The 20,967-nt window shown below is 35.8% G+C and overlaps 1 protein-coding gene and 2 long non-coding RNA genes across 9 annotated transcripts in view; 2 read left to right on the top strand and 1 right to left on the bottom strand.

Annotated features, from left to right (window-relative positions):
* LOC125661657 (selenocysteine insertion sequence-binding protein 2-like) overlaps positions 1-7,415 on the top strand; it is a 50,213-nt gene extending 42,798 nt beyond the window's left edge. For all 6 annotated transcript variants that reach the window (XM_048893724.2, XM_048893727.2, XM_048893728.2 and 3 more), the window contains exon 17: positions 4,353-7,415. In XM_048893724.2, the coding sequence (XP_048749681.2) occupies positions 4,353-5,342 (990 nt within the window). In that variant the 3' untranslated portion in view covers positions 5,343-7,415. The remainder of the gene's footprint in view (positions 1-4,352) is intronic.
* A 6,099-nt stretch (positions 7,416-13,514) lies between these two features.
* Positions 13,515-15,590, top strand: LOC125662701 (uncharacterized). The gene is made up of 2 exons (XR_007365479.2): positions 13,515-14,111; positions 15,131-15,590. It is a non-coding gene; the product is annotated as an uncharacterized LOC125662701 (long non-coding RNA).
* Positions 15,591-15,981: 391 nt separating this feature from the next.
* On the bottom strand, positions 15,982-18,028 carry LOC125662702 (uncharacterized). 2 transcript variants are annotated; one of them, XR_007365481.2, is made up of 3 exons: positions 17,783-18,028; positions 16,731-16,834; positions 15,982-16,313 (listed from the first exon to the last, which is right to left on the bottom strand). It is a non-coding gene; the product is annotated as an uncharacterized LOC125662702 (long non-coding RNA). The 2 variants fall into 2 exon arrangements; XR_008797948.1 differs by lacking the exon at positions 17,783-18,028 and having other exon boundaries at positions 16,731-17,069.
* Between the last annotated feature and the right edge of the window lie 2,939 nt (positions 18,029-20,967).

Genomic DNA, 20,967 nt, shown 5'->3' with positions numbered 1-20,967 from the left:
TTTTCGAAAATATCACGATTTAGGGGCTAGCCCCTTAAATTAGGGAGCTAGAAGGGCTCAAAGTCTAGATCAAATATCTCAAAAATCGTTAATATTTTGGTATAAGTCAAAGAACAAAAAATGTTCATCTCAGCAATCCAAATCTATTCATATAAAAATTTAGGTCATATGTTACGTAATAAGGGATTTTAAGGGCCAAAACCATAAATTTTTTACCCCTTGTATCTCGAAAACGACAAATATTTTGAAAAGCAATAAAGAACAAAAGTTGTTCAGAATGATGATCTGAACAATATGCATATTTCGTTTTTACCCTATGTGGCCCCGTTAGGGAGCTACAGTTTGGCCCCTAAAAATTACTTCTAGAAATAACTCGAGAACGGTAAAGAATTTCTAAATACTTGTTGAACAAAAAATGTTTGAAATGTCATGACCTTTCTTACGATATCAAGCAAAAGGGGCTGACCCTTTAAATTAGGGGCCCAGAAGGGTCCAAAGGTTTATGAGAATATCTCAGAAACTATTAATATTTTGTAATAAGTCATTGAAGCGGAAATGTTCATCTAAACGAGCTTGTTCTTATCAAATCAAAAAGTAGGTCATATGTTACGTAATAAGGGATTTTAAGGGCCAAAATCATAAATAATTGACGCCTCATATCTTGAAAACGACAAATATTTTGAAAAGCATTATTGAACAAAAGTTGTTCAGAATGATAATCTAAACAATATGTACATTTCGTTTTTTCCCTATGTGGCCCCGTTAGGGAGCTACAGTTTGGCCCCTAAATATTTCTTGTAGAGATAACTCGAGAACGGTAAAGAATTTCTAAATACTTGTTGAGCAAAAAATGTTTAAAATGACAAGGCCTTTCTTACGATATCAAGCAAAACGGGCTGGCCCTTTAAATTAGGGGTTCAGAAGGGTCCAAATGTTTTTGAGAATATCTCAGAAACTATTAATATTTTATAATAAGTTGTAGAAGCGGAAATGTTCATCTCAACGAGCTTGATCTTATCAAATCAAAAAGTAGGTCATATGTTACGTAATTAGAGATTTTAAGGGCCAAAATCGTAAATATCTGACGCCTCATATCTTTAAAACGACATATTTTTTGAAAAGCATTATTGAACAAAAGTTGTTCAATGTGTCATAACCTATCGATCAATATCAAAAAATGGGTTTGTGGGCCTCATGGCTCACCTGTAGAGTCGATTTTTGTCGATATCAGTCGATTTCAAAAACTTGTAACTGGTAAATATTTTGTAAGGACATATTGAACAAAAGTTGTTCAGTTTATCGAGATCTATCGATTGATATCAAGAAATAGGCCTATAGTCCTAATGGCTCGCCTGTAGAGTCGATTTTTTGTCGATATCGGTCGATCTCAATAACTTTTTACAGGTAAATATTTTGTAAAGACATATAGGACTAAAGTTGTTGAGTCTATAGAGGGCTAACAAATGACATCAAGAAATAGGCCCGCGGGCCTTATGGCTCGCCTGGAAAGTCGAATTTCAAACGAATTTCACCGCAACTTTGCTTCAGAAACTTATGATATGAAAAATTGATTATATCTAAAGTGTCTTAAAGTCGGAAACTAAATTGGGACTCATTTGTCTTTTTTTTTTTTCTTTTTTTTTAACTCCGAGTGCATCAACAAATCGGACGGAAGACCTACTTGTTGCTCGCAACGAGATCGTGTCTAGTTATTATTATTATTATTATTATTCTTTTTCTCCGGTACTTTTTTGTCCGGTAGTGTTCTCAGAAACTACAAAAGGGATCGATATGAAACTTTCCAGGATGATAGTATAGCGTTTGTAGATGTGCATAGTGATAGTCATTTTGTTTGCACGTGCATGCACGTGCATTGCAATTTTGGTACAAAAAGTGGAAAATCAGAATATTGAAGGAAGCGATATAAAACCTAAATAGGATGATAGTATATCATTTGTACATATGAAAAATAATAGTTATTTTGCCAGCACGCGCACGCATGCGCGTGCACGCGCATTACAAAATTTGTACGCTAACTTTGGAATCAGTCTAACTTTTTTGTTGTTCATCGAAATGGCTTGAAATTCATATCATAGGTAGATATTGAGACCCTTAACTGATCTACATGGTCAAAATTACCAATTTGCACGCGCATGCACGTGCGCTTCATTTTGATTGGATAATGCTAAAACGTTTGTAACTATCTTATTTATGAAGCGAATGAGATGATATTCACAGCATATGTAGACAATATGTGTATCTATATGTTGGTGTAACAAAAAATGCCAACGCGCATGCGCGTGCAACGTTTTTTAAATGTTCAATTTTTAAAGGACGATAACGTTTTTGTTTTTCATCAAATTCTATTCATATTAGGGGTTTAGATGTATCTTGGTACTCCTTACAAATTGCTGTGGTTAGAATTACTGCTCAGCACGTGAATGCACGTGTGCTGATTTCTGATTGGACGATTTTAAAATCGCTATAACTTCCTTATATTTGGTGGAAACGTTATGAAATTCATACTGTGGGTATATGATACAAATGCCTGTTGAACGACATCAACAAAAATTCGGAATCATACACGCGTGCGCGTGTATGCACGTGCAACGCTTTCTTTCATTTCTTGGTACTGAAATTACCATATTGAACGTACTACATGTAATTAAAGGCTAAAATAAAATGATTTTTTCCTATAGATTCACAAGGACATCACTTTTTAATTGGGGGAGGTTTGGGGAACATCTGTAACGGTCCCCGTTACAATTAGAACTAGTTATTTCTGTAAGAACAATATAACAGAAGAATATTGTCTAGGGCCCCGTGTTTACATTGTGTGTGATGACTTCAGAGTAAAATTTTACAGCATGTCACACCCACCTCAGTTGTCATATCAAAGTTACAAGAATTCTTAGTGTATTTTTATGTTTTGGGGTTTCTTTTCCTCATTGCTTTCAATGTGAGGCTCATATTTTACTAGGAAAAAGTTGATGACATAATGGTATGTCACAAATTGGGTTCACTATCGTTTGTCAAGGTCATTGAAAGAAAATAATGAGGAAATGCACAGTCTTCTTTCTATGATGAATGAAGAATATTGACTTGCTGATATCACATCTTATTGCGGGGCACATGCTGAACTTTACAGTGTTTTACTCAGTCATGTTATATGAATAAAAAATTCTTCAAGAGCAAGTGCAAGGTCACCTGAGTAAACTCATGTGACTTATTGCAATAGACTGTCCGTCTTGCATTAATAACAATTGAACATTTTTAACTTCTTCTTAATAACTACTATTCCAATTCTTTTCAAATTTGGTATGGAGCATCTTTGGCACAAGTGGGACATAAATTTTGAATTCAGGACTCCTGCACCCCTGGGGCAGGGCAAAGACTGCTAAAAAATGACCAATTTTCAAAAATCTTCTCTCCAACTGCACGTGTAAGAAAAACTAAATGCATAGTGATGTAGAGCAGGAAGGCTTCTACAAAATTTGATCCCCGGGGTAGGGGTTCTGACCCCAGGGCGGGGCCAAACTTAGTATATAGTGTTTATGTGTAATACACTTAAATAACATCTTCAGTGCTATTGATACTAAATTGAAACTATAAATAGATATTTATAAAGAGCAGATAGTCCTTTACCAAAATTGTAAATTTCATGATCCCATGGGTAGGGGTTTTGGTATCAGGGTGGGGCCAAAATGGTCAGTTATTAAATGTGTTAGAAGAGAACATTTTTAACTTCTTCTTGATAAGTACCATTCCAATTCCTTTCAAATTTGGTTTGAAGCATCTTTAAGACAAGGGGGACATAAATTTTGAATTTCAGGACTCCTGGAGCCCTAGGGGTGGGGCAAAAACTGCCCAAAATTGTCCAATTTTCAAAAATCTTCTCTACAACCGCACATGTTAAAGAAAAACTAAATGCATAGTGTTGTAGAGCAGGAAGGCCTCTACCAAAATTGTCAATTTCATGATCCCCAGGGTAGGGGTTCTGACCCTAGAGTGGGGTCAAACTTAATATGTTGTGTTTATGTGTAAAACACTTAAATAACATCTTCTTTCGTGCTATTGATACTAAATTGAAACTAAATAGATTTTTTTTAAATAGCAAGTAGTCCTTTACCAAAATTTTAAATTTCATGATCCCATATTTCATGAATAATTAGAATTTAACGTAGATATTCAGAACAGGAATTTTTTTCTAGATTTCATAGCCCTTAGGACTAGTGATACTTTTAACTAGTATCCAGTTGACCAATAAGGCCTGTGGGCCTCTTGTTGAGATTGTTAACTTAATTAGAGTCAGGGTTACAGTTCTAATTGTTCAATTTGTGATTGATATGTAGGAAAATTTCCACAATATGATGGAGCTATCTGAACAGGCGAGACAGTCCTACAAGGAGATGGTCAGTGTGATAGAGCGAGAGATCAGAGACTACCCTACCCTAGGGGCCGCGGCTGCTGTCCCGCATATCTATGCCCACATGGGTCATTCCCGCACTCCCTCCGGAGCCAGTGTGCTCAGCTTCACCAGCAGTCTGCTCTCAGAGCCCATATCAGAAAATTATCCCCATTCTGAGCCGGAGACGGATGCTGCAGGATATGAGATACCAAGAACAAAGAAGGACCCCCCTCCGATCATCAGTCGAGGGTCAATACAGGCAGTCTATGAATCACAGATGCGACTTATTTACCCTCAGCTGGATATCGATGATGGTAATGAAGCAGACACAGAGGAAGGGGTCACCAAAGGTCATCAGCATGATGATGGTTCATCGGACAGTGACCCATCATCAGAGGTGGACACAATGAAAGCCCTGCCACATATAGACTCCATCCACAACAGCACACACGATCTGTCCCAGAACTCAGGCCGGACAGTGGATAATTGTGATGCCATTTCCACACATTCGTCTCGCACGCTCGGTGATGGTAGTTCCACCCTCCTAGCTGACCCCGGTGAAAGATCGAAACATGGGACACCAAAAAGCACTGAGAGTCCGAGCAACACGTTACAGCGAGGGAAGGTGATCGATTCAGAAAGAATCCAGAACTGGGTGGATCAGACCAAATCTCGCCTAGAAGACCTCCAATATCTACAGGAAAACTCGGAGACGTCCAGCGAGGTGGACAGCAGTGAGGAGGACACGGTGGATGAACTCAATCTGTCCTCGGTGTTTGAAAGGACTAGTAGTGAAAAGACACCAGGAGGGGAGGAGCATGGTTCTTCTGCTACAGCAGGCCATGAAAACATTGAGGAGGTGTCTGTCGTTACAACAGAAACAGAGAATTCCGAGAGTGCAGCGAACAGTCAGAAAACAGCTGCCCTGTCCTGACGTCACGGTAACCAGCCATCATGTGATCCTTCAAAGAACCCCTGTGTGTTTGTGTTGTTCATATTTATTTTGTCATGAAATATTTCCTTATCATTCCTGGTCCAAAGTTATGCGAGTTGTTGCTATATGTAATGCTTACAGTCCATTGTCCATGATTCCGCTTTGAAACCACTTTGACAGTTTAAGCCTTATCAAGTCTGGTGATTGTTTAGCTTATATACCCGGTACTTGTAGATTATAATTTATGTTCAAAGTATTGATTCTTCAACAAACATGTCTGTGTGACCATATGAACTGCTAGAATGCAACACCTCCTCACTCACCACTTGTACGATATTTTCAAAATTTGTGAGGAAAATATTACCTACAACAAGAGAATCTTTTGTGTTTGTGAAAGCCTGGGGCCTGTTTTACAAAACAACTTACGACGAAGTCGCAAGTCTTAAATTGTATTACACAGTTATTACATTGATTGAATGAAGTAAAACTTCTGAGGCTTAGTTTTCAATATTAAAAAAAAATATTTTGCATTTGTAGTGAATGATCTTACAATAAACTAGAAAATTCCAGTATGTAAACTTGGTCGTAAGTTCTTTTGTAGAACACGCCGCTGGTGTATGAGAGTAGTGTCCACATCACATATTTGTTAAAATCCCACAGGGATCAGTATCTGTGTATCTTCAGTGAGAGTGGGGGGGATGTTGATTTATATCTACCCGTCTGTCTTCTGTCTATGTTAGAGATGAAACTTCACATGAAGAGTACAATTAGTTGTCATAAAAACACTGATATCTTAAGTACAATTAGTTGTCGTGAAAACACTAATATCTTAAGTACAATTAGTTGTCGTGAAAACACTGATATCTTAAGTACAATTAGTTGTCGTGAAAACACTGATATCTTAAGTACAATTAGTTGTCATGAAAACACTGATATCTTAAGTACAATTAGTTGTCATGAAAACACTGATATCTTAAGTACAATTAGTTGTCATGAAAACACTGATATCTTAAGTACAATTAGTTGTCATGAAAACACTGATATCTTAAGTACAATTAGTTGTCATGAAAACACTGATATCTTAAGTACAATTAGTTGTCGTGAAAACACTGATATCTTAAGTACAATTAGTTGTCATGAAAACACTTGATATCTAAAGTACAATTAGTTGTCATGAAAACACTGATATCTATTAGTTGTGCTTTAGTTTTGTGGTGTGGTTGTGTATATCTGTGTCAGAGCTTTGTGTCGTATTGTTTGTCCCTGGTTTACACTGTTCATTGCATTCTCTGGTCTGTCACTATGGATAGAAAATCTGGATACCTAATCGCCCCAGTGTTGTCCTTAGTAGCTTTTAGTGCTGTTGTTATTGGTGCCATTAATTGTGACATACCTCTCCGTATCGACTCGCAGCAGATTCATTGTCATATACCATTTACATACCATGCCAATTTCTATCAATGCTCTGGAATTTAACCACAGTCTTGAACTGTACATTTTCTAGGAAAATGAATTTGCAGCATCCTAATGAGAATTGTGAAAATAATTGTGTAATTTGGTTAAATCATGGCCCTAATAGTTAATGATATTGGTTTCAAAGTTGATTAGAATCAATCTAAGGATAAGGCAGCTTAGGTGTGCAAACATGAGTCTTTTTGGTTTTCCATATGTACAATATTTATGAAGCACCTCCACAATCTAACCATGTTGCTAGTTAACTACATGTATTATGAAGTTCTAATGTATTCAGTCCTATTCTGATGTTGGATTCTCCATTTTTTGCCCACAAATATATCACCCTCACAGTTCATGTATTAAGCTTGACTATATCATGACACTAGGATACCATTGTCTGGATTTTAATCAGTTTAAATGTCTTGTGTGTCATTTGAAGCTGAGAAAGTTGTGATTGTTTTCATGTGAATGCATGTAATATGATAATTTGTGTATACATTGTGAGTGTTATATTGACTGTGTCTGCAGGTCGCCACATCATGTATATAAGAAAAAAGTCTGTGATAGACCCCAGTTTTGTGTGCTGTTACGGCTGTTGAAATAAAACTACAATCTTTACTGTGTGTTCATGTTTTGTGATGGTAAAGAAATATCACTGGGATGAAATGAAAATAAAAATCAAAGGACCATTGAGGGAGAAATTGGCAAACAGGAACTATTTATATGTGTGACAGGTCGACAGGGGATGCTCTCACCTCCTAGGCACCTGATCACACCTCTGGTGTGTCCAGGGGTCCGTGTTTGCCCAACTATCTATTTTGTATTGCTTATGGAATTTATGAGATTGATCACTGTTTGTTATCTTCACCTTTCATATGATAAAAATTACCCTGAATAAAGAAATTTACTGGGCCAAGTTCACTCAAATTTGGCACAAATCATACTTGGATAAAGGGGATTCAAATTTCTTCAAAAAAAGGATCATGCTCCCTTCAAAATGAAAGCTTCTTGACAGAAATTTCTTAAAATTGTGTCCCCCGGGCATAGGGTAGGGCCACAATACTAGATCAAAATTTTACCTGGGAAAATGTAGGAAAAACTTTAGAATATCAGAGGCGTATAGTGATTTTCAAGTTTGTTTAAACTGGTCTCCAGGGGTAGGTTAGAGTCGGGTCCCCAGGGGTAGGCTGGACAGTAGGGGATCAAAGTTTTTCATTGGAACATATTGGGAAACATCTTTTAAAATCATCTCGATAACAGAAGGCCATGATTAATAATAATGTATGGAAGCATCTTCAGGTTGTTGAAATTCAAACAAGTTCAATTCAGGAGTCTGGAGAGTAGGTTGGAGTCAAAACTTTACAGTACATCGAAGTGAATATACAGGACATTGAAACTAAATAATTTCAAGAGTAGCAGGGCCACACTAAATCATATCCAAATGTTCTTATGTTGTGTAGATTCGAGGGGTTTTATTCAAATTATTATCACTGGATCAAATTTAACATTATGCATGTAAACAGGAAAGTAAATATTTAAAAAGTCGGTCTTTTTCAGAACAGCAAAGTCATGTTTGTCATATTATAATTGGTAATGAGGCATCCTCATGTTTGACTTCACGTTCGGTTATATTGGGCTAGGTCATTTTCATGGGAATAAAGCTTGAAAAAAAAATTTAACAGCCAGGCAAAAGTGACTAAGGTTAACGATATGGCCTCTCGTTTTTCAACTGTTCATAGTCAACCAGTTTGTTATGTTATGAAATATTTGAATTTTATGTATACATGTAATTGAAGGATTTTTTCTCTCAAAGAATACATTAAATGTGGAGAATCAATAATCGGTCAAAAAAGCGCAATTTATGTGGAAAGACCGTATTAGAGGCGGCTATGCAAGGTTTTGTTCTCTACTAATCTCGGCTGAGATTCGGCTTGGCGTCAGTCCAAATATTCAGCTGAGCCGAATCTCAACCGAGATTAGTTCTCTATTAGTGCAGGCACACATTTATTTGCTAATTGGTAACATGCCTTATTCACCATGTCGAAAGTGGCAAGTTCACTTAATAATGTATCCTCAGATGTTGATGGTTACCTCAGGGAGGAACTTTAAGTGCTCTCTTTTTTATATCAAGTAATTATGTGAAAATGACATGTCCATCGATGCAAGTGGTAGGTGAAAATCTTAGATTAGCGATAAAGCCTAAAATCGAAGCAAGACTGAGAAACCCCGAATTATATAACAATTCATCGGAGCTTGTAAGAATTTCCAACATGAGGAGGGGCTGCTCCCAGGATACGCCTGATAGACGTCATGCAGTTAAAATAGCGGCCTAGAGGAATCTCGCGTGTATCTTAATTAGGTTGTCCCAAAGTTTATAATGTCGGGTAATCGCAACCTCCAGCAAGCGGAGAACAACTGTAACTTCGTGTGCCTTTCCTAAAGGAAATGATTAGGAATGATAAAGACTGGATGGGTGACATATTTCAAGAATAAAAATAACAAGGGTACCGCAAACGATTACGCCCGTGAAAATGCTTACATAGGGTGTTTAATTTGTATCAGGTAGTATCAGCCATCATCCATTGTCGGAACCTCCGTGAAACTGCAGTTTAAGGAGAGAAAGCCCATTGGTTCCGACGATGCCCATCACCAGGTTGTGACATATGTTACTTTTTTTTCATTGTCTTAGCTTATAACTGACACCTACGGATGTTATCCTTAAGATGTGGTGCATAGCAGTTCATTGGATCCATAAATGCATGGCGAACTGCTTGAAATCATGATCGCTTTCTCTTCATCACTGCCAATTTTAGACAAGTTGGAAATCCTAGTTTGTAATTCAAGTGACAGAAAAATTTGTAATATGATTCTGTTTCTCCATCCCAATGCAGCATAGTTGGTCCAAGGAAAATTGGATTTTGAGGAATTTCCCGTTTGATGATTTTCCTATTTTTTGTAAGTGGTGGTGGTAACGAAACATGAACCTAGGTTGAATGTACGGTCGATGCCCAGAACGCTAGCATTGCATTGGAGCCTGTACAATTAGTCTTTAAATATTCAACCTGCTCGTCGGAATAAATTATGGTGGTGGTTTGTTTGTTTGTTTTTTTATGTTACTCTCGCCGTTTTGACACATAGATATTGCCGCTAAAACCAAATCAGCAACATTGTGTAGTTTAGGGTTGTCTTCCCTCTTAGTATTTGCTTTGTGTTTGTTGCATTCATTGAATCATTAAGCATCATTTCATGGCATGTTTTGCTCGGCATTTGTTGCTTTTGTTACGTAATTTTAGCGGCTTCGCGTAGGATCCCTGGATCTGTCCTCATGTAAGGTTCATTTGTTGTTTCCATGAGGCGTCCTTTCCCGGTTCTGCTCACCTTGGTATTCCACTAGCACGATATTTTGTTTGTCTTCGTACTCTTTGGGCAGTTTTCGAAAAACGGTGAACCTTCTTTTGTATTTGTCGTTGGCCTTTGATTTAGCATAATAACGATGACTTTTTATTATGGAAGCTTCGGATGGCTGTGGCTCCATCGGAAGATACTGGCGTTGGCCTTGGACCATCTTCTCGAGGCAATAGCGATCATTCTTGATGACTACAGATTTTAGTTTGCCATTCTGTGATATGAAAGTGGAGTTGACTGTTGTGCCAGTGGGCCCCCATGCTCCACAGTCGTCTGGGTATTCGTGAATATTGTCGGATGTCCTATGCAGTAACACGTACACGTTAGTTTTTGGTCCCCTTGGAATGGTTAGTAAAACTGATTCGGTTGGTGTGGTGGTAACAGCTTTGTAAGCTTCATCTATGGTCATAAATTTGTTGTTTTTGAGCGGTTGCAGTGTTGGAGAATTTTCTGGTTGCATATCACATTCCTCATTCTCTAAGAATGAAAGTTTATTGATTGAGAGGAAACTGCTGTCTGGAGTTGAGACTGGGGATGTCATAAAGGAACCCATAGGTGAAGACATTGGTGAGGTCTTGATGGGTGAAGGTGATGTGTTTGGCTTAGACGTTTTCTGTGTGTGTGGTGATAAACTAGCAGTTCTTGGTCTTTTCTTTTTTTGGCACCGGCGACATTAATTCTGGAGATGCTGGTGGTGTGCGGAGAAGGTGATGGTGGTGAACTTGGAATAAGTATAGTTTCTTTGGAAGCAGGTTTCGGTGTTGATTTATTCTTCATGGGGAATTTAAAGCTAAAGTTAATGTCCTGGTTGGAACTTGACTCCGTTGATGCTGAAGACACAACAGGGACAAATCATGACTTATTTGGTTTTGGGACCGATGTACTTGCCCACATAATTGTAATTTTTATAGGATTCCCTGGTGAAGTTTTCAAATTTAACTTTTGGAAGGCGAGGTCTTTGCATCCATTCACGTAGGGATACAATATGTCCATAGGGACATTGATTATATTGGACAATGCCAGTACATTCCAAACACATTGATGTTTCCTTGATCTGGCGCAATCTTTTAAAGCACTGTCGTACGTGGGAGAGAGTAAGACGAAACTGGCCCTATCCTTATGATGTTGTATTTTCTCCCTATTCAGATACATCTCCAAACACATCTTGTACCGAAGCTCCATGGACAGGGACTCGTCTCCAACCAACAACGTAGATACTGAATTAAAGAGGCAGTCACCATCCCCAGCTGATTTAATTGCCTTTTGGTCCACTTACATATGACAATGCTGAAGTAGTTGGTCAGCAACTTGATTCACTTCCATGCCTGACAGGAATGGTGGGGTGATGTGGACATGGCGGTCTTTGCCCTGCAAAAATTCCGCTTCACGCTGAAGAACAGACTGGAATTTGTCTGCGCCGCCAGCCACTGCCTGGAATTTGAATTTAGTTCAATTCAAATAATTTATAGGGATTAATTTCACGGGTTGCAAATTTCACAGATTTCCTTATTTAGACAAAATGACACACACATTTGTAGAGACTTCAGGGCAAGAAACTATGCATATACATGTATATGAAGTTAAAACTATTAGTGTCATCATGTTCAAATTGTCTAAAACATCAAATTTAATGTTTCCTATTAGAAACATCTATTTTCCGGAACGAAGGAAATACTTTCCCCAATTTTCATCTTCGGCGAAAGATTTTTTGTGAATGTGATCTAGAAGATGCCGAGGACTGTGAAAAATCACACAAAGGACAGATATATATAGTAACTGTTACTGATAACAAAGAATATCCTAATCCGTCTACTTCATTTACATTAAACACTCAAAGTCAATAAAAGCGTGCAATCCTTGTCGCCGGCACTTTATTAGAAAATAAGCTATATCAAATCATTTATACTGTGTACTATACATTTATACTGTGTACTATACATTTATACTGTGTACTATACATTTATACTGTGTACTATACATTCATGGACCCATACTCTCCTAGCTTAGGCATGGTATACTTTTTATTTCCCCTTGACTTATAAACTTGGTACATATATGTAGGAAGCCTAGATACCCTAATTTTGTAACATACGTGACTGTCGCCGACTTAAAGTAGGGGTCTAGTAGCGTGACGTCATTTCCGGATCGAACTCTGGTATTGGTTCACGTACTATTATTATCAAACGTATTTTTACATTTACCTGGATGTTTTTTAATTTAGAAAATGAATACAATAACACTCAATCACTTATATTTGAGTAGACTATGGCTCCAATCGTCTTTCCATTTTTTGTCATCTAATTCACACATAAAACCAGAGGTACATATTTGTTTAATTGATATACAGGGGTATTACATGTTAAAATTATCTGTAAATTAAAAAAAATTCATGATATGCGATAATGCACTTGTGGAATTAAATAAAACAATTCTGCACTTGTTATGTATTTGTTATCTTGTTATATATTTGTTATCTTCTATTATGTGAAAATCATCTTCAAAATGGCTATTTTGGCCAAAAAATGTAAATATAAATTGAGATGCTGTGAAAATATTATGCTGAGAAAGGGCAGATTTTTTAAATGTATTTTAACAAGCATTCATACATGAACATAATATGTGAGTTTGAATGAAAAATCACAAGTCAAATTTTTAAAATATTCATATTAGTAGTGTTGCAGTGCCGTATTTTTGACTGCCGAGGGCCTGTATTGAATTCAATTTTGTACCACCATTATTAAAAAACATGAAACTGTGTTAAAATTTCACTTTTAATTATTTAGTTAAACATATTTATTTCATATTTGAGGAAAAAAATTGCAGCATCATACCTCAAACAAAATTTTATGGACATATTCTAGGACTTCTTCAATGAATTCTGATATTGCCGTTTGACAAATGGGGGTACACGTAATAAAAATACCATAATTTACTCATTATACTGACAACCCCCCATTTTTTTGTTTTTATCATACCCTCAAATGAACAATCTAAGTATTTAAACTCAAATTTTTGAGAAATCACATGTAGGTCCAGGACTAGGGACCTACCTTAATTTTTAAAATTGAGCATGCAAATGTAAAAATCTGTGAGCGTGTTTGTTAATTTTCTTTGCGTTAATATCATTTGTATTATCTAAATTTTCATTCAATAAAAGTTTATGTTTTTAAGCAGTGGTGTATATATTACTCCATGCCGCCAGATTCTGTTCTGTGATCATTTGTGTTCATTGGGTCCATTTGGGTACCGCCGGAATCTGCCGAAGTTTGCTGAATGGTCCCCGGCGGTACGTCGAATTACCCAAATGGAAATCAAATGGACCAAAATGGTAATCTAAATATGAATTATATAGATTAATAATGAAATGGAAATCTAAATATGTATTAGGGAGTGGGTGGGTGGGACCGGTGCAAAATGTGATAGGATACACATTTATTTTGACTTGCATACTAATAGGACTCCAACTTTTTTTTTTTTTATTTTCAACAGTGATAGGACAGCTATATATTTTTTGCAAACGTAGTAAAGAACAAAAAATATAAAGTATTTCAAACTTTTAATTCAACTATCTTTTTAAAAAATAATAATACTGAATTGTGTGCATGCTTTATTTCATGTCCAAGCTAAATATACTAAAGGCAATTTGCGATAAAATACTGAACCTTTGAAATTTTTTATATTAAAACATGTAGTCATTTTTTAAAATCTCAAAAGAAGTATTCAGCTGTGAATAGGGTCGGAAAGTCTCGTTTACTTTCACTTTCGATTTACTACTTCCGGGCAGCAGTCGAAAAATGTCACTTTGTTTTGCGTTGGTTATGCTCAGATGACAAGTGTTAAAATGAACCTACAGCCTATATAGATTCCCTACTTATGCAAAAAGAAGAAGAAGTGGATTTATAGTTGCAGGTAAACAAGTCATAATACTTATATTTTTATAGTTAAATCACCGATTGAGAACTCAGAAGCAGTGAGCTCTACCCACGACCGGGTGATTGATCTAAAACATATTTTACTGAATATTTTCGATAATAAACAGCTGTCAAGTTAAAGGGTTTAGTTTTTTATGAGTTAGAACTAACATTACACGACACAATTATGCAGTATGTTACTTTTGATAAAGGAGACAAACTGAATGCAAAAGGGTTCGGGGGGGGGGGGGGGGGGGGGGGTCGGGAAATATATGCAGGTATCTATTTGTACCATGTTTTGTCAATCTCCCTGATTAATAGTTGATCATATAAACTTGTAATAACACATTTTTATGGGATGCTGATAGGGGGGGGGGGGGGGGGGGGACACATTTATAAGGCAATCAGTTTCTCATTTTCATTATGTTTTAATTAATAATGATATTGCTATGTTTTTATTGTGACCCTCACGAAAATTGCTACCAATTTGGAAACAAAAAAATTTCAGGCGATTGGGATCACTGAAATAACATGTTTTTACAATATTTACATTAAGAAACATAATGCAGGACCCAGAAAAAGTTTTTGATACACATGTACTTCATTTCTGTATATGTGTTTGTAAAACACTATGCCTCTTGTGACAACAAAGAAATAGTAAACATTCACCCATACATTCAGATCTTAAATTAATTCAATTTAGATTGTGGCATTTGAATTCTTCTTGAAAATGAAAAGTTTGATACAAGATGTTTATTTACTGTTTAATGATGCAGTGTTGGGACAAGAGGGGGTGGGGTTGGTGGTGGTGCCATCCCCCATTTGGTAGTTCATATGTAACAAATATGGGGGATTTGGGTTGCAATTTTGATAATTTTAATTTACACACATACATCTTTTAGGGGGATAGTATAAATTACACTTGCCCCCCCCCCCCCCCCCCCCCCTGCAAATCTTCTTGATCCACCCCTGCAATACTTTTAATGATATTCACTTGATGTCTATGCTTTGTTACAGATGCTGTTATATACATCATTTCCTTCAGAAGTATCAATGTGTTGGCGGCTGTTATGAAGAGAATGGGGCCCATTTTAACAACTTCTAGGATGGGCAGTACTTGGGTTCATACCAGTGATCAATTTCTCATGACTCTTATGAAGTTGCACCTAAATCTAAGGGATCTACATTTAGCAGGCCAGAGGGCTCAATGCCGAATTTACCTCTGAAAAAATCGCAATGGATACAACAAACATAACACTGAATTTAACTTTAAAATTGAATAACTAGTCATTATCTGACAGCAACTACATTGTGCAAAATTTGTCACACAGCAAAGGCTATCACTTGTGTAGCATAATTGTTCTGAATTCTATCCAGAATCCACCTCTGATGGTGACATTGTTGATCACTGAGGTGTATTGGAGATGTTGAAGCCATATGATATATGATTCTTGCTAATAAAGGATTTGATATATTTGATAAACTTTAATCAGGAGTGACATTAAACATATCACCTTTTCTTTCATCAAAATCTCATTTCAGTAAGGATGAAGCACAGCTGTTACAAGACCAGGAAGAGTCAAATTCATGTGGAGTGTACAATTGAATAATTAAAAACATCCATATTCTAAATCATATACCTTCACAATACAGACACACACACACATATATATATATATATATATGTCCACTAAGATTTTCAACTCTGTGTGACTCTTGTACATTTGCAAATCCTCTACTGAAGGAAATAGCTGATATGAATTCCACAATTTATCAAATCTTACTTTTGGACTGAGATACTATAAATGTACAACTTCTTACTCACATTATTCTGCATTGTCAAGTTGTATTAAATGCATACAAGTAAATGATAAAGTGAACATTTATTTAAGGTTGCTAGTCAAAGAAATTGTTACAATGGTGATTCATGCACATCTTTACACTGATCAATTGTAGCAAAAACAAAATAAAACTAATGGAAGACATTTGAATTTTCACAAGTCTGTCTAGTTGGTTATTGCGGAGAGGGCACAAAGACTCAATCATGTATGCCAAGTATAATTCCCATAATTCATCTCAAAGGATGGGAATCACTTCCATGTTCATTGGTGTTCAAACTATGAAATCACAAGTGGTGCCTGTGAGGTAAAGCTGATGGAAAACTTGATGCCAATAACTATGGCTCTCTTTGAGCTGCACTCTGAAAATTTTACCAAAACAAGATATATTAAAAAAGACTGGCATCCACTATGTCTATATATTCTTTCATAAAAATACCAATACTAGATAATTCTTATTTGGACATTCAACATTTTTTTTATAGCATAATAAAATTTATTTACTTATACTGCTGTCTGATCGAATTTGTAAAGAAAAACTTTATAATTGACATCTGCATTTATCTAGTAAAAATCCCTATATGTTTGTACAGGCATCCTTTGCTGTTGCAGAGAAAGGACATTTTTAAAATTTCTATATTGTCTGGAGATGCATTCATTTTTGGTGAACCTTTATATTTTGGGATCACCTGAATTTACATGTATACAAGTATTCATTACAGAATGAATATCATTTAATATTGATAGCTTGACGAGCATAAAGAGCTCTTGTGAGTTACCTATATTCTGATTGCCTGGGTGGATACATTTCTCTCATTGTCATAGCTTTACGAAGTCCAGACTTAAGATGCTTTATCCAGCTGTGTTGTTTGCCCTTTTATATCTGAAAGATTAACACATTAACATTGTAGTCATTGTCACACAAAACATGTAGATTATGCACACTAAAATGCAAATTGACTACCTGGACTAGTCAATATTTCATAATAGACATATCACGTTCTATCAATTCAGCTGAAATTCAGATAAATCAAAATTCATAAGATATACATGTATTTATATCTACCATCCATGAAATATGTCAGTGGCAGGTTTAAGGGGAGATAGATCTCCACCTCATGAAATCCCCCCCCCCCCCTTATTTGAATCCCTGGGTCTGCAATACTAGTATATATAGAATTGCACACTAAAATGTTTGTTGACTATCTGGATTAGTGATAATTCAGCTGAAATTCAGATAAATAAAAAAAAAATCTTAGATGCCAGTCGCGGATTTAAAGCCCCCCCCCCCTCCACACATACACTCACGAATTTCTGGATCTGTTCATATATGCAGTTTTACATACCAAATGTATATACTATAATATTATAAATTACTGCATCTACATAGTGGAAACAAAACTGACTCGTGGGATTTCCATATGTCACTGATATGATTGGTGTCAGTAAAAAGTTCTGTCTTTATTTTATAGAAATATTTTTATGAAATAATTTGAATAAATTTCTAAATGAAACTGTAAAACGTTCAAAATCATAGAATAAAATAGGGCTATATATCCATGTTATACACAACAGGAAAAAGTTTTATTCTTTTCTAGTGCTCTTGCGTTTTCACTCGATGCAGATTATTAAGAGGGGGGGGGGGGGGGGGGGGTTACCACAACACCAATCAAGAATCAGTCTAATCAGAACTACGCAAATATATTGCTGAGATTTGATCGAGGACTTTCGATATCTTGAACGAAACTCGGAGATATAGATGTATGGGTGTATATGATGCAAACGACTGTACAGTGCATATGATGCAGACGACTATATAATGTAAACATACCTGTACTTTGTTGGAAAATGTCTCGTATTGACGCTTGGACAACCTTTGTAATAACTCAGAGCTCTATCTAGAACATATATTCTCAACCCAGTTGTTATCCACCGCTCTATCGCTTTTTGTAGTAAGCTCTATGTGGTTTTGAACGTAGCGAGTCTAGTACATTATTGATAATGCCATCCTGACAACTGCCCGGAAGTACGATTTCACGTTATTTCTCGCGAGTCACATGACGAGACTTTCCGACCCTATAAAAATGCAAAAATTACATGTAAGTTTTGCATGGAGTATGAATTTCAATCATAGAAAATAAAAATGGTATATCATGTTGGTCATAACTTGAAAGATACAGACCAGAATTTAACTAAAGTCTAAACACATCTATAATATTTGATAGTTTGCCATTACAATCTATCACTGGGTCAAATGCTGTCTGAATTGTTTCATACCGAGTGTTAAACCGATCTTGTCACACTGATTTTGACTACGAATAACTCCGTTTACCTGATCAAGATGTATAGGGCTCACGGAGGTGTGACCGGTCGACAGTGGATCCTTACTCCTCCTAGGCACCTGATCCCACCTCTGGTATATCCAGGGGGTCCGTACGTGTTTGCTCAACTTTCTATTTTGTATTGCTTATAGGTCTAAGGAGTTATGAGATTGATTACTGTTCGTTATCTTGACATTTCATAGAGAATATTGAGATGTGAAATATACTTGTAAACTTGTACATGAGACAACATTTCATGCAGTAAAACAGTAATTAAAAATTATGCAAAATGTGGCACCTTAAACAAGAATTTAACAAAAAGAAAATGATAAGAATAAAACAATGAGATTTGTAACACTAGACAAATTACCGAACAAACGTGACAAAGTAAACGAAAGTATGTAATGAGTTCTTCAATTTTTTTTTATTTATTTCAAATTCCAATTTAATTTAACAAATTAAAAGTTTTATTCCTTCTTTCGATTGATAAAAATTCCTCTATAGACATACACTGTATTCTGTTTTTACGTCTGTTGATAACGGCTAACAATCCCACTGTTTGATAATTTAGTAGTATTTTTTTCTATTAAATTACGTAAGAAATTTTCCACAAAGCATAGCTATAAGTTTGTAAGGCGTACTTCGATAAATAACTTGAATATACTTTTTTTTTTATAGGTCGATATGTAAGTTAATCATATAAGGTAGCAATTTTATGTTTCATTTGACCACCATTTGATTTCCATTTGGGTCCATTTGATTTCCATTTGGATCCATTTGGGTAAATCGACGCACCCGTCCCCGGAGATCAAATTCATATACACATGCGCTAAATCTTCATAACACATTTTTCTTCATTGAAACGACATAGATGGTGTGGAACGTGATTGGCATAATACCGTTATCTGCACCGCATATCTTGAATATACAATATTTAGGTTGTTCCTCCACCATCCCCCACCACAACTTCAACTGTGCCATATGCAAATGATTGAAAATTTGCATATTCCTATAGTAACCAAATTTAAAGAGCAAATAACTCTTACTAAAGGAAAAATAAATCTTACATTTTATCGCGGTGCGGGAAAGGCTATAAGCCCGTGAACTGATTCGACCGGAAATTCCGTGAACTCAAACACACACAAATTGCATACGTCATACGATATATTTCGTTTTCCTATATGAATAACTTTGATACTGCAGTTCTATATTCACGGGACTGATTCTAACACTAATTAAAATGTGATCGAGTTCACGGGCCTGATTCTAACACTAATTAGCATATGTGATTGAGTTCACGGGACTGATTCTAACTCAATCACATCCTATTTAGTGTGAACTCAATCACATCCTAATTAGATGCCTGTGAACTCAATCAAATCCTAATTAGTGTTGATTTTGTACCTCCACTTACAAAAGATTTTTAATATGCATCTCGGGTACGAGTTAATACTAGGCCTTTAGTAAAAACGAAAGTAAATTGTATGACGTACGCCATTTACAGAACACGGACAAGTCACGGACGCACGGATGCACGGAAATCGAAAAAATAGTACAAATCACGGATTCATTTTGCACGATGATAAAATTTTCCGTGCATTTTTTAAATTATAAAATCAATTGATTTGTGACTTTGAATATACTTTGAATTGTTTTGTGTACACCCCAGGGAATATGTAGCTAGAATCTATCAGTCACGGAAATAGTCAGTGCATTGTGACGTCATCATAATTGTTTCGTCACAAACATTTGTCCGTGATTGTATGCAATATTTCATTGATTTTTTCATTACATCATATATTTACATGTAATACAAGTATTTTATCATTATTTCATATAAATTCTTCAATTTACAGAATATCCGTAAACTTTGTTATCCGTAACTGGGAAAAAAAATCTGTCCGTGATTTGTATTTAATATTTCTCTGATTCCTTCATCACATTATAAACATGTGAAATTTACAGACAGAAGACTATATTTCTTTCATATTACAAGTATTGTATCGTTATTTCATATATATTCCGTAAATTATGGTATCCGTGACTGAAAAAAAAATCTGTCTGTGATTTGATAAATAATACAAACCACGGACTCATTTTGCACGGATAACAATTTTCCGTGAATTAGAAAAAGTGTATTATGTCTACTGACTTGTCATTGTATTCTGAACATCTGAATTCATAAAGTGAACAGTAATATTTTGTTCTGGAGAATGCATTATATTTGCAATGCTTATTTGAACAGCGGACGAAATCGAATTTGACATTGCACTGTGATAAAGTTTTACAGATAAAGATATGAAATTGACATTCCGTTTTTAACAGATTTTACGGATCAATAAAATTAAAATCTAGAAACACATTTATTACATCCGTAAACACATAAAATCACGGAAATTGGATAAACAAAAAGTCACGGACGATTTTTTAAAGTCACGGATTCACGGACGATTTTAAAGTCACGGACGATTTTTTTAGTCACGGATAACAAAGTTACGGAAATTCTGTAAATTGTTCTTATTGAAGAATTATAAGAAATAACGATTAAAATAAAATATCATTAAAAAAAAATAGTCTTCCGTCTGTAATTTAGTGTAAATTTCGCATGTTTATAACTATTAGAATGACGTCACAATGCACGGAAAATGTCCGTGACTGGTAGATTCTACCTACATATATCCCCTACCTACATGCA

This window comes from Ostrea edulis, chromosome 8 (genome assembly GCF_947568905.1).
Source record: "Ostrea edulis chromosome 8, xbOstEdul1.1, whole genome shotgun sequence".
In the NCBI taxonomy this organism is placed as follows: domain Eukaryota; kingdom Metazoa; phylum Mollusca; class Bivalvia; order Ostreida; family Ostreidae; genus Ostrea; species Ostrea edulis.
The sequence above is the reverse complement of the archived record's forward strand: the minus strand, read 5'-3'. Positions and strand labels throughout refer to the sequence as shown.